This window comes from Chiroxiphia lanceolata, chromosome 16, assembly GCF_009829145.1.
Source record: "Chiroxiphia lanceolata isolate bChiLan1 chromosome 16, bChiLan1.pri, whole genome shotgun sequence".
Taxonomy (NCBI): Eukaryota; Metazoa; Chordata; class Aves; order Passeriformes; family Pipridae; genus Chiroxiphia; species Chiroxiphia lanceolata.
The window spans coordinates 7407468-7421230 of record NC_045652.1 but is presented as its reverse complement, the minus strand read 5'-3'; the positions used below and the strand labels follow the sequence as shown (position 1 = coordinate 7421230).

Sequence of the window (13763 nt, the reverse complement as noted above, 5' to 3'; positions counted from 1 at the left end):
AACTGTTTTGATTAGTATTATGAAAACAGGAAACTCTGGGATTTGGACATCACTGTGTCAGATAGCAAGAGGAAGAGACACATATCTTTGATGACATCTCTCTTTACTAAAGGGCTTATTGTGTGGTGTTTGATTTTCAGTTTCTGGAGGAACTTGCTCATATAGACTTTTGATAATTGGCTTTCAGTCTATACATATATTGATTGTATGTTCTTTGAGAGGGAAAGGATAATAATGACTCTAATCCTAGAGAGTTCACAGAGGTTTCTGATAGATATTTTGAACTTAAGCTCAGAATAAAAACATTATAGAGGTAATATAGGTTAATTAAAGAATAAATTTTATGTATATTCATGGGACTTTATAAAGGATATTCCAACAAGCAAAGTATTATGCTATTTGTTGTTGAAATGCCTGAGAAGTTAAAGATTGTCTTGCATAGTTGCTTGAGTAGTAAGAAACTAGATTTTATAAGTGTTAATCAGGAATAACTCTGCTGGTAGCTAAATTTTAAGGGATTGATTGTAACAGTTACGAACTTCCCCTGACTTAAAACTCTTTCTGCAGTGAGGTTGTTTGACAGTAAGAAGATATTCCTGCTGTCTCTATCTCATTTCCCCTTCTTTTACTTGTGCTACTAAGCTGGTAGTTGTCCCAGTATGAGTGAGTACTTGTGTGGTTGTGTGAGCTCCATCATACACCTAATCCAATCCACCAAAAAAAAAAAATCTTAAACTAGGTTAGTTCTAGGCTTGCAGTGTGGCCCCAGAGGTGGTTGGTTGTTCTGTGCACCAGCTTGCACAATTATACTGTATTTGGTATTACTGCAATATATGTTATATCATGAAACCAAAATCTTACTGAAATAAGACTCTAGATGATATTTGAAACAGTATTCCTGCTATACCAGCATGTTGTATACACATATAACAGCATGTTATAGAAAGGCTACTTGAAACCTCAAAACAGAGTTTATACTGCATCATTTTACTTAGAGAAAATATATTAGTTAATTTAATGGAATAATTGGCATGGGAAGAAAGTTTTCAGGGCCCTTGTGTTGGCCCACACATATTTTACAAAGCCTATTTATTTTAAAATAATGTAATTTCATTGAATTTCAGGTTCACAGAACAATGACACTAAAAGACAGTTTCTTCTAGAACGGCTGCTGGATGCAGTTAAACAGGTGAGAAATCCAGTACACATTTCTGTAGTATCCTTGCTCAGAGCTGTCAGAACTGGCAGGAACTGTCTTTGCTCTTTTTCCTCCTCTTTAACAAGAAAGAGGAATAAGAAGAAAAGGAGAGAGAGAAGAAATCTTGGCTTTTACATGATACTACAGATTTTTTTTTTCTGCTAGCAGACAACTATTATGCAGTATTTGTTTAAAATTCTTATTCTTGACAGATTATACTTGTAATGTATATACTTGAAGTATGTATAATACTATAGATATATGCTGTGAACATATATATTTGTAACACTGATAAGACTGAACTAAATTAAAGTGTACTGCAAAGGCTAACTTGGTGAACATTTTAGAGTAAAAGCTTTTTTTCTTTGCAGTAGTTTTTTAGTGAATGGTTAAAATACATGTAAAGATATGATTTGTTTATTTATGTCTGTATTTTGCATCAACATGAAGTTCAGCAAGTAGAATTTCATACACTGGATTCAGTTTAGGAGGGCTTGTGAGGGAAAAGAATGCCTCAGAAGTAAGCCAATGATATGTTTTATAAAGAACAATTCTTCTGTAACTGTAGTACTGGGCTGAATAAGAGCAGTGTTTGGTTTTGTGGGTTTTACATTTTACATTTTAAACCCCAAAGTAGTAATTTCCACTCAATTTTCAATTTAGTGAAGGACCTGCAGGTGTGTTGCTCTGACTAGCAAGGATATATTTGATCTGCAGGAGTAGCCCATTAGTGGAGCATGATGCTGTAGAGCACTTTTTGGTTTCAGGCTGTATTTGCCAATGCTTTATTTTGTGCTGCTTTCTTTTTTTGTTATGATTTGGTTTCTTATATGGAAGAAATTCAGAAAATTGAATTTTTGTCTAGTGTAACAAAAATTTCATAAAATTTCTTAAACTCGGTTTCTTGCAGTGTCAAATACGGTTTGGAGGAAGAAAAGAAATTGCTTCAGACTCTGATAGCAGGTAAAATAGTCTTAAAAAACTTTTGACATGCTTAGATTGTGCATCATAATGACATAAAACATGGCACAGAATATTTGACACGCTCAGAAAATTATATTACATGAAATGCAGGTGTTCTGAAGCTGAAATAACGTGGCTAACAACCACTCCAGCAGGTGAGGATGATTTCTCAAATTGATTGCCAGTTCTGAATGCATTCTGTGCCCCAGCTTTCAGTCATCATGGTGAGACTGTGGGTATAAGTAGATTATCCTGCCTGCAAATAATAAGATTAGTGCATAGAAGGGGTCTTTCACTGCTTATAAGATAATGCTTCATTTTACATTCCCTATTCAGAGATCTGGAATAAACTTGCTGTATAGAAACGTGGTTGATTGGTTTTTTTTCCTGTGGTTTCTTTAAAAATTCTTTTGCAGAGTGACTTGTTTGTGTGCTCAGTTTGAAGCTGTGTTGCAGCACGGCCTGAGGAGGAGCCGAGGACTGGCATTAACAGCAGCAGCAATCAAGCAGGCAGCAGGTTTCTCCAGTAAAACTGAAACAGGTAAGTTGTTAATTGTAACTATTTTAAGTAGTTGATATGTTCAATCAGGTGGTATAATTTCTAACAGAAGTTTTAAGCATTGCTTAAACTGCAGACTGTAGGTAGAATACTTCATACTTGGCAGCGTGTTGTAGCAGTGAAAATGATTATTGCTTTCTTGTCTAGTTTAACTTTCATACCAAGTTTCTCCAGAAATGTTTGGTGTGAGGCAACTTCTTAACAGTTAAATGATGTGTAGTGGCAAGTTTATTTTGAATTCTGGTAGGGATAAATGTTGTGTAATTGTGCTGTTAAATTTTTACAACATTTTCATTCTTAACCTTGTCTTACTCCACTCTTTAACTGACATATTCTATTGCATCAGATGTGTTTAACTTCTAAGTATTGATGTAATTTTAGAAAGGAAACTTATATTACTTGTAACTAAAATAAAGACAAAATGCACATTGCATTCAGACTCTAGATTTAGGGCTGTGTTGTTGGAGTTGTTTTTTATTGCTTTCTCCACATTTAAAGAAAATATTCCTTTATTTTTCTCTTCGCCTTGATGTTTCTCTTGTTTTTTTAATCAAAACTATATGAAGATATTAATCAGTTTTGTTGTGAAATTTGACTTTCAGTACTTTTTTTCTTAATCAGGCTACACATAACGGAAAGAGCTTCTTTTTAACTTTTGAAACTCTGTCAAGTGTAACATGTTACACTTGTAAACCCACATACTGGAGTTTTGGGTTTTGGTGGGGTTTTTTAAAATATATTCAGTGGTGCTGAAATTGTTAATACACTTTGATCTGCAGTTATACCTTCCAGTGACACCAGGCAACTGCATATAACGGATATTACATTAACATAAAATGTGTAGTTTGATTTAATGGTGTTTTTAAATTGCTTCAGCAATGGGCTTGTTCCCTGTGGCAGACAGGGTGAAATGTTGAGCCTTGTGTGCTCACCTTCCTGCTAATGGGTTAGAGCCTCCAGGCTGGGCTTTTTTTGGGAGCTAAAGTAGCCATGCTCTTAAAGAAATTGGTGAGTTCTCCATGTTTGCCTCTTTTACTTAGTAATGGGCAAGAACCTGACGCTTTGCTGGTGCTAAATGAGCAAGTAAGACAAATTCAGCTGTTTACACTGTCTTTACAGATTTTTCAGCTCTTCAGTGGGCTTTTTTTCCCCTTGTGTGTATTTGTGATTGGGCATTGGATATTCTGTGGTCTCTTTGAGACTCTGGGTGGTTTCCATCTCTTCAGTAGGCAGTGGTTTGGTTATTTGCAATTGTGAGCCTTACTCTTTGGTGCAGGGAATGTGCTTCCCTGTTCTGCTCTCTCTGGCTCAGGCAAACAGTGTGTCTTTTAATATGAAGACAATTCTTATGATTTCTTTCCTGTCTATTGCTAAGGTCGAGGGTGTATGAAATTTTTGATCCTTTGTGTTAGTGGTACAAAGATACATCTCTGATTCTTGGGAGTTTAGTAACAATTTAGCTACATGTGTGTGTGTGTCTTACCTGGGGGCTTGGCAGTGAGGTGATGTGGAGGAAGAGGAGAAAGTCAGGAAGGTTATCTATAGTTGGGGAATGGAAGGAGGAAGAAAACATCATTTTTAGTCCTGAGGAAGCTTAAGCAATGTGTGGAAGGTCAAGAACAAAAACATGGCTGCTTTGCAGCAAATAGAATGCTGGCTGTACAGTGACTTTTTTTTGGTTTTAATGGAATTGAAGGCTCCTCTTGCATTTATCTTTACAAATTACGATGTTGGGTTGGTATGGTTTTGCTTTTGTTTTTTTTTTTCTTTTCCCTGAAAGCAGTTGCAAAGTATTTCTATATTTATATCACTTTCAGGCACATGAGTCTGGTATGATTTATATCCCACTCTGTCTAGCATAATCACAGGTGTCATCTTTTTTTTTTAGCACAGTGGGATACTGCTGTTTAGGCTATAAATTCAGGCTTTGACAATTGAAAAATAAAATTGTTCAGCAGTGGTTTTTGTTTGAAATTTACAGATCCTTCATGACAAGCTGTACTTAATGAGTGCCAAACTACACCGTATTTTAATAATTTTAAGTTTTACAGATGAATTATCTGGGGTTTTTTGTTGTTTTCACCCTGAGAAAATGGTAAGAGGTAAATTGTGATAAATATGTCCTTAAAATATGTTCTTACTCTGTTAGAAATGGGAATATGCAAAATCCCAGGTGTTTTGTTGTACATTTGCAATTACTGATGTAGATTTTTTTGTTACCTCCAACTGAGAAATTCGAGGCAACTGCAAAAAAACTTTTTATCAGTATTTGGTGACAGGGCAAGGAAAGTGTTTTAGTGGAAAGAGGTATTGCTGCCTTTTAAATGCAGCACTTTTGTTTTTTAAACTAACTTGACTTTGTGATTTGCATGTTGGCAAATTCTGTAGCTACCCGTTCCTTTGGACGTAGCTCCTAACGTTTCACAATCAGCCTTAAGATGGAGTTCCAAAGAATTTTTTTTTTCTTTGCATAATATATTCTCAGCTGGACACCTGAACCTGTCCTATGGATGAAATAAGTGCTTAAATGTGTTTTTTATGTAAAAGCATGAGATTGAATCCTTTAATTTGTGTGTTTGGCTTTTTCAACGAAGCTAAAAGTTCTAAGTGCTTAAATAGCCCAAGTCCAGTAGAAATAAATAACCTATTTAACAGGAGGGTTGCACCAAGATGGTAAATGATTCACCTTTGTCCAAAGTATAGGTAGCAAAGTTACCTGTTGGTTTTATAAATTTGCATGTAAATGCATTCAGGTATGAGCTTAGCAGTTTTCTTGGTTGGGTTATGATTAATAATAACTTATTATTCAATTGCAGAGCCAGTGTTCTGGTACTATGTGAAGGAGGTTCTGAACAGACACGAGCTGCAGCGCTTTTACTCTCTGAGGGCCATCACCTCAGATATTGGCAGAGGCCGGGCCTGGCTGCGCTGTGCACTGAATGAACATTCCCTGGAAAGATACGTTCATATGCTGCTGGCAGACAAGACTCGACTCAGGTACTGCATCTGATATCTTTGTAAGGCAGGAAATGTGTTGAAAAATGAAGTACTGAGAATAAAAAAAAACCCAGACAACCAACCAGAAGCCACGGCTGTAATAATACGCCCTATTCATTGCTGTGCTGGTCGAGCTGCTTCACCTGATTCTTTTGTTCATTTTTTAAATTTTTGGCAGCCATTAAGAGAGTGGCTTGTGCCTATGTCAACATGTGACCTGAAACTGGCTTCATTCTACCCCCTGAGAATCTATGCTTGTATCCTCACCTTCATTTCCATCCTCTTTCCTAACTCTCTTCCCTGTTCTTTCAGCAGTTTTCCTCACTGAGACATTGGCACCATGCTTTGAGGTGCCCCTCTCATTCCTTTAAAATTGCAGCCTTGAGCTGACCACCAGTGGCAATTGCCTGTTGCCTTTTGGAGATGCTCATCCTGTAATTGCAAAGCTGCAGCAGTGAAATAGTGGGGAGCTGCTACCGCAGAGCCCTTGGCAGTGGTTTGGTAACAGCTTGTGAACCTTTTGTTACAGTTACTGAGGAAAACTTCCATTGTGAAATCCTGAAGTACTTTGGAGGTGCAAAATGCACTTAAGTTCACAAGCTGAGTCCTACCTTACTCCTCCTACATCTTCAGCTCCTGCTCTTTTTGAAAATTTGAGGTGTTCTCCTTGTTTTATCAGTAACTGTTGAGCTTGATCAAGTCTGGTGGATCCAGCAGAAAGCCATTCTTTCCTTTTGCATTGATTAATGGATTAATGGATAAGGTTATTGCCAGAACTGAGTTTGCTAATTCCTCCTTTTAATTTTTATTTTGTTCCAGTCTTCTCTAGCTTTCTTCCAGTATAAAATTAAATGAAGACAAATGAAACAATAAGGAGAATCTGAAAACCATTGTGAGGAAATTAGTGACTTGAATTGCTATGTCACTAATTACTCTTGTGCTTTTAGCAATACTTGCTCAGTATCAGGATTCTCAGCACAGTCTGCACTGCAATGCTATTTCTAAAAAGGCATATTCCAGAATCCATTGGTGTAATCTTACTAATTTTTTTGAGTTTTCTTGTTTTTCAGAAGTGGAATATATGTTAGTATAGGACCACATATTCTTTTTTTTCCCCTTTCAAATTATAGTGTCTTCTATGAAGACTGGTCTTTTATGATGGATGAAGAACGTTCCAGTATGATCCCTACAATGGCAGCTGGTAAAACTTTCTGTTAAATATTACTGTTCTTGGAAAACTATTGCCTTTTGGGATGTTATATCTATTTCTGGTTGTGAGGAGCTTCTCTAACACACTGCTTATGTGGAGAATGTGTGTCAGAGGCACAGTCAGGGTGAATTGTCAAGGTATTGTGCCAGTTAATGCTATGAATTGATGAATTGTTAAAATCTGGGTCTGGCATTCCTACAGTTCAAAAGTCTGTCACATAAATGTTTTTACTCTTCAACAGTCAAGGCTAACTTAAAACTAGTGCAATTTGGAGAAAAAAAAATGGTCTATTCCTGACTAGAAGAGGGTAATGATAGAATCTGTAGTAAGATCCAAATTGTAGACAAATACAGGTAAGGAGAGTAGCAGTAAGGAGTGATAACAAATAATTTACTTTTCTAGGGTTTGACCACAGGAGTGATGTTTTACTACCTCTTTTACCCTTTTTCTCAGTTACATGGTCATGTGCTTTGTTCTGCAAAACAAAGTACACAGAACTTTTTGGTAATAGAATATAGGAACCAACAAATACTGAAGTTGCAGTGAAATGGGTTTAAATAAAAGATTATAAATAAACGAGTTCACAGTACTTATTGCTTATTTAATGTGCAGCTGAACAGCCATCAAGATGAATTCAGGACTGATTGCATCAGCTTGAACATAATCTAAAAAAGAATGAATAAGAATTCATGCATGGAGAACTGTGGGAAATTTTTGGGAAAAATATTTTACATGTCATAGCTTTGTTAATCCTTAGGTTCTGTGTTTTTAGCTTTCGTGTGAAGTATAAAGTGTGAACTATAAAGTGCATTTGTGGTCTCTTTTCCCCCCCTTTCCTTTATTTGAAGGTCTGAACTCCATCCTTTTTGCCATCAACATTGACAATAAGGATTTAAATGGGCAGAGCAAGTGCACGCCCACCGTGTCTGATTTGTTAAAGGAATCCACACAAAATGTGACTTCGTTGTTGAAGGAATCGACGCAGGGTGTGAGCAGCCTCCTGCGGGAGATCACTGCTTCCTCTGCTGTCTCCATCCTCATCAAACCTGACCCAGACACTGACCCCCTTCCTGTTCTGCCCCGCAGTGTAAATGCTGGTAAGCTTTCAGGCAGTGTTGGTGTCATTCAGAAACTTATCAAATATTGGAGTGTGTTTAAATAATTATAGGACAAATCTTAAAAATGAGTGTGTGCTGCACATACAAGCTAGTTGAGTGTGTAATAAAAAGTATGGAATTTTTGAGAAATGCTGGTGTGAATACTGGATGGTATTTCAGCTTTCTTGCATCACTGTGAGAGGGAGGCTGAAGTGTCTTATTGGTAGGGCTTTGCTGGTGACCTGAATTTCAATTTCTTATAAGATTAAACCTTGCAGTTCATGATGTAATGATTTTTCATTTTTAATTTATTTTCTTTTAGCACTTTTATCGGTCAGAAATACACTGCTATGTATCTATTATTATATATCAGATACAAATCTAAGCTTGTAATCTTCTTCAAGTAGGACCCCTGTTTACAGTCTGAGTTCCTATGCAAAATGAAATTCCTGAACCAAAATGAAATTTGCTCATATGCCTTTTTAACCTTTAGATGTCTTAGTATTACAACCAGCTTGTAGGATGTCAGTTACTAACAAAGACCCAAAGTCTTAATCTCTTATAAGTTGAAAATAATCAAGCAAAATATATATTTTTCAGTCCCAAAAATTGCAAAGGAATATTTTATTATCTTTGTTTCTGGAAATTGAGCTGAAAGATTGTTTTGTTTTGTAAAGGTACAAAACTGCAGGAAGATTTATGTGCTTTTCAATTAAGAAACAAGGTTTGAATTTGGCATTAATTTTTTTTGGTAATGAGAAAAAGGCAAAACCCCCACATGTGAAAACTGTCTGGTAGGAAGGGAAGTTGAGGTAAAATCTGGTGTTTATTGGCATTTAAAATAGACTTTGTCTCAAAACATGGTTTTTGAAGCAAATTTGTGGTAAAGCTTTTGTTGTTTAGCACTTAAATGAGATTAAAATTGTAGGTGATACTTGACTTGGGATAACTTTGTTAGACTAGAATAGGCTTGCAAGATGAAATAAGAGAATAATTGACCATATGCTGCATATGACTCTACCACATAATGTACATTATGTGCAGAGTACATAAAATGTACAGCTTACAGTAAAATGTCACTTTAAAAAAATGAGTTTTTCAAATACCACTGTAATGTGGAATGTTAGAGCAAGTCAGATGTTTTCATTAAAGTCTGTGTTTTTTGTTGGAATTCTGTTTGCAAGCAGAATGGGTTTTAACATCCTCTTAAAAGTATGTTTTGTGGATATAGAACAGCTGGATTTGAATTAAACAAAACAGTTTAGTCCCAATGTGAGTTGTCTGGGGAGTAGATTTCTGATATTTCTTAACGTGCTTCAACTTCAGCTTCATGTGCACATAGGATTTAGTGAGAATAGGTAATAATTTAAAAAAAGGTGCTGTCACTGAATAGATCTGATGTAATCCAAGGATTTCAGTGTATTTCTAGACCAAGAGCTAATTACCCGAGGGAGGGAGCAAGTTTAGTTTCTTTTTCTGGGAGCTGGCTGCTCAATTTCTAAAGTGTAGACAAAACTACCTTTATTTGATTGCAAGTTGTGGATTTTGTTCATGTTGTGAGTTTGTTCTTTTTAATTTTTTCTCTCTGGAAGTGTCTCATGTTTTCTCTGTTGGGTAGACATGCTCTGCAATGTACACTAGAATATGCATTAGGTGTATTCCGTGGGAGAAAGTGACAGGAAGGCTAACTTTTTATTTTAAATTTCGTTCTATGAGTTTGTTCAACTTTTTTTTCCAGTTCCAATTGAATAATGTTATGAATGCACCTCGAAAATGTTTTCTGAAATCTGAATTATGTAAGGCAGATAAAATAAAGAGGGTAATTAAAGATTTAAAAGCTCGTGTGTATGGAAAGATAATGAATGCCTTGTAGATCTAAGTGGCTTTTTCTTTACTGAAGTCATTTAGTACATGAGCTCTTTTAAGGAAAAAACAGATTTACTATATTGTTTCTCTCTTCTAAACTGTGTAAAACTTTGTATTGTTACTAGATTTGAGATATAAAAAAGATCGAAAAAAGAAGAAGAGAGTGACCAATATTATCTCATTTGATGAAGAGGAAGATGAGCAAAATTTGGGGGATTCTACAAAGACTCTGATTACAGGAGAAAGCTCAGAGGAGAGCGTAGACAGATCCTCAGTCCTTGCATTGTCCTCATCTGAAAGCACTCTTGGAAAAAATTTGAACGGGAATGAAAGTAACAGTTCGTGGAAGAGCAATTCATTGCCTCGTTCCCTCATGAATGGAGAGTACGAGTACCAGAAACTGGATGTGAAGAGCATTGATGATGAAGATGCAGATGAGGATGAGCTGTATGGAAAAACATTAGGAAATAAAGGCACAGAAGGTGAAACTGAAGCTTCTGAAAAGTAAGTAATAGTGCAGGAGCTGCTGGGAAACTCCATGCTTCCCATCCACCCTTCCCTTTTCTTCATGGGCACTGGCAAATCGATGTGTTGAACTGAACCATAGGTTTTCTCTGCTTTTTTTTTTTTGCCCCCTATTGCTGCTCCTCAACCTTCTTTCCCTTTTTTTGTTTTTCCTTGTTTTTTCTTGATCATTGTTCAAACCATTTGGGCCACTGTGGTGGTGATATTTTGCTTCTGAGTTCCACTGAAAAACCAAAATTTTGAGAATTAGTTTTCTCATTCTCCTTGAAGTTCTCAGTTGTTTAAATATTTGCATGATATAGCCTGGCTATAATTCTGACCTACTTGATGTTTCCTTATTCTCATATGATATCAATTCTATTTTGGCTTCACAGTAAAAACATGTATTTTAAACAGAGTAAGCCTGTTACATCAGAGTAGATAGTTAAACAAGAGGAGATAGTTAACCAAGACAAAACCAAGAGAGAACGAATAATTTTAAATACTAGTATGCTTTCTTTTTTTCTGACAAAGAAAATTGTTTGGAGAAAAAGGCAAGCACTGTTTGTCTCATCTACTTTGGAATGTCTGATCTTTAATGGATTCATGTACGGCCGGCCAAGAAACTGCCAGGCAGATTGAAGCAGAGATTTTTTTTTTTAAGTAGTATCTCTGGAAGAAATATATGCATTATGAACATGGATATTGACTGTATAAAGAGATTGTTTTGTTTGCTTGTTTGTTTTAAATCTAGGACTCATGAAATAGGCACTTGCAACTCTCAGATATGCAGTTGGACTCCTCTGCAGGTCCTCAATGATGACTCAGATGTGCTGTTCCCTGTCAGTGCTGTTGGCTCTTACTCCCAGACAGGTGGGTATTTAATTCACAGGATTCCAGCAACCTTTGTAATGGAATTTCTAACACGGGACAGTGGCAAGAAATAACAGGATTGTAAGGACATAGAACATACTGTGTATCTGGGGTAGAAAGGAATTAACATTCATTCTCGTTCTGAATCAGAGTTCTTGATTTCAGTAGTTATTTAGTTGAGGAGGATTTGTCAATGTCAAAATAAGCCAGAGTTTTGCTGGGATTAAACTGTGGTCTTGTATGGTATTTTATTAAAACTTCAGGTATGCTCATTTTTTCAGTGACCATTTAAAAACTAATCAGTGGCGTTAAATAACGTTTTCATTGTAAAATATTTAGTTTTTTTGGATGTACATTTTGTGCACCAAGAGTTTACACGGATTGTTAATTGAAGGCCTGTGAAAAAGTGTAATTCAGTTCTGTAAATTCAGTGATTTAAAATGTGAATCATAAAATAAGGCTGTACTGCCCTCTGCTGTATTTTAAAACATGTACCTTATAAGAAATGGCAGTGGTTCAAAATAAAAATAGAAAGTACATTTTCATTTTTTATTTGCACTGCCACATTTTTCAGTTTATGAAGGAATGGATTTAGAAAACATCACATAGTTTGTGGCATCATGTTCGTTTAAGTTTTATACAGAAACTGCTAGAGAACATCCACAGGTTGAAATCTGGGATACAGTTGTCCCTGTTTATGGAGGGTGGTGGTGTGTGGAATGGGAACTCACAGTTGTTGTGGGAGTTGTAGATGTCACAAGGCATCAGGACTGTGAGCTGGAGTTTGTAGCTGAAATCAAAAGGCAGGAGTCTCAGCCAAGATGGAGAGAGATGACCAGGAGGACAATAGCTGTAACAGGGGCTTACTTTTATTGAGAAGATACCAGAGATCCTTGTTTGATCTTGCTTCATCTCAGAACTGTTTTGGATACAATGCTCAGACCACTAGAGGTGATCCACAGGCCCGTTCAGATCCCTTCTGGCACAGTACACAGACGTTTTCAGTTCTCCTTCTGTCTCTGTGATAACCCCTGTGGTCCATCCTGCAAACTGGAGTGATCCAACCCTGGGCTGATGAAAGGGGTCTTCATCACTTGTAGGAAACAGCAGCCCAGGCCCTGCTGTCTGACATCCTGATTTCAGCTCTCTGTGCTGTCCCCGAGCCCCTGTGCCCGTGTGGAGCTGCCAGGCTGGGCAGGCAGGGCTGCACCAAACGGCCCATCCTGCATCCCAAATGCCATCCAGGGAGGGACAGGGATACACAGGGATACAGTCACCCTCTCCTCAGCCCTGCTGGCAGTTTGATGAGATTGAAAGCTGCCTTAGGCAGTTGTTTGCTTGACTTTGGAAGTTACACTTGTGCTACAGATGAATGATATGAGAAGAAATGAGCATTAGCTCATTCTGAGGGCAGTTCAGCCCAGTAACTGGCAAGCTCATTATTGTTATGACACCATTTGCTAAAACAATCTTAAATAGCTCTTGTAAAATACATAGTTTAACCCAGTGCTTTGGTTTATAGGTCTTAAGACAGATAAATAACAAGACATATATTTGAAATAGATTACAGCTTAATCTATACTGTTGTATGTTAATATCTGTGTTTTCAGTTTTAGTCTGTTGCAGTGCTTCAGGGATGTGTCAGGGCATATTATATCTCCATGTAACTAGGAATGAGAAAGCCTCAGTCAAAAATCAGTTGCTTGGAACAAAAATGGAGTATGCATTTTAGGAACTGAGCTTCAGTAAACTCTACAACTTAAAAAGTTTATTTTCTCCTCCATAGTCTTTCTGACATAACTCATTCCTATTAACTTTTTTCCTAGAATTCCTGCTTTTTAAATCTGTGCTATTTTAGTTCATGATTTTAGGACTGTCTGATAGTAACTTTGTAACCCTTACATAGTGAGATGCAGAAAACATCAATAAAATATGATTTTTGTTTCTTTCCACATGAACTTCCTTAATGACAGGCCCAGTGATGTGTATATTTTGATCCCAACAGTTGTGGATCTGTGGACAGATGCGTATTATTCATGCTTTTTAGACAATGTCTCATCTGTCTGATTCCTGGTGTTTACTACATAGACATAAGGGGCCAGAGAAAAGCCATGGTGCTCTGTTGGGAATACATAAAGGACTGGTGTCTTTGCAAGGTTTCACGTGCTGGGGACTAACCACAAATTCTTCTGCAAGTCACAAACAGATTTGTAATGAGTAGCAGATGCGTGTGGAGGTTGAAGTCCTGGGGCTTGCAAAAATAACATCAGTAAGAAGTCTCTTCATAGCTTTGCAACACTGTTAGTGTAAAATGTACATATAAAATGTAGGAATTGTGCAATACTGATTTTTTTGATGTGTTCCTAAGGGACTTCACAATCCTGCTGGCATTCGGGGTGAATATGCAGAAGCCAACTTTGGAGAAAGAATTTAAAGTGTTTCAGTCTTTACTAAAGATGAATATTTCTATTTAAAAATGTAACTATCTTCCTTCTG

General features: G+C 36.8%; 1 protein-coding gene across 5 annotated transcripts in view; it reads left to right on the top strand.

Annotated features, from left to right (window-relative positions):
• The window catches only part of SNX29 (sorting nexin 29), a 100563-nt gene that overhangs the window by 4461 nt on the left and 82339 nt on the right, over positions 1-13763 (top strand). For 4 of the 5 annotated variants that reach the window (XM_032703714.1, XM_032703718.1, XM_032703719.1 and 1 more), the window contains exons 2-9: positions 1125-1189; positions 2109-2161; positions 2578-2702; positions 5537-5717; positions 6848-6918; positions 7776-8024; positions 10016-10394; positions 11149-11267. In XM_032703714.1, the coding sequence (XP_032559605.1) occupies positions 1125-1189; positions 2109-2161; positions 2578-2702; positions 5537-5717; positions 6848-6918; positions 7776-8024; positions 10016-10394; positions 11149-11267 (1242 nt within the window). The remainder of the gene's footprint in view (positions 1-1124; positions 1190-2108; positions 2162-2577; positions 2703-5536; positions 5718-6847; positions 6919-7775; positions 8025-10015; positions 10395-11148; positions 11268-13763) is intronic. The other variant, XM_032703715.1, reaches the window with a different exon arrangement.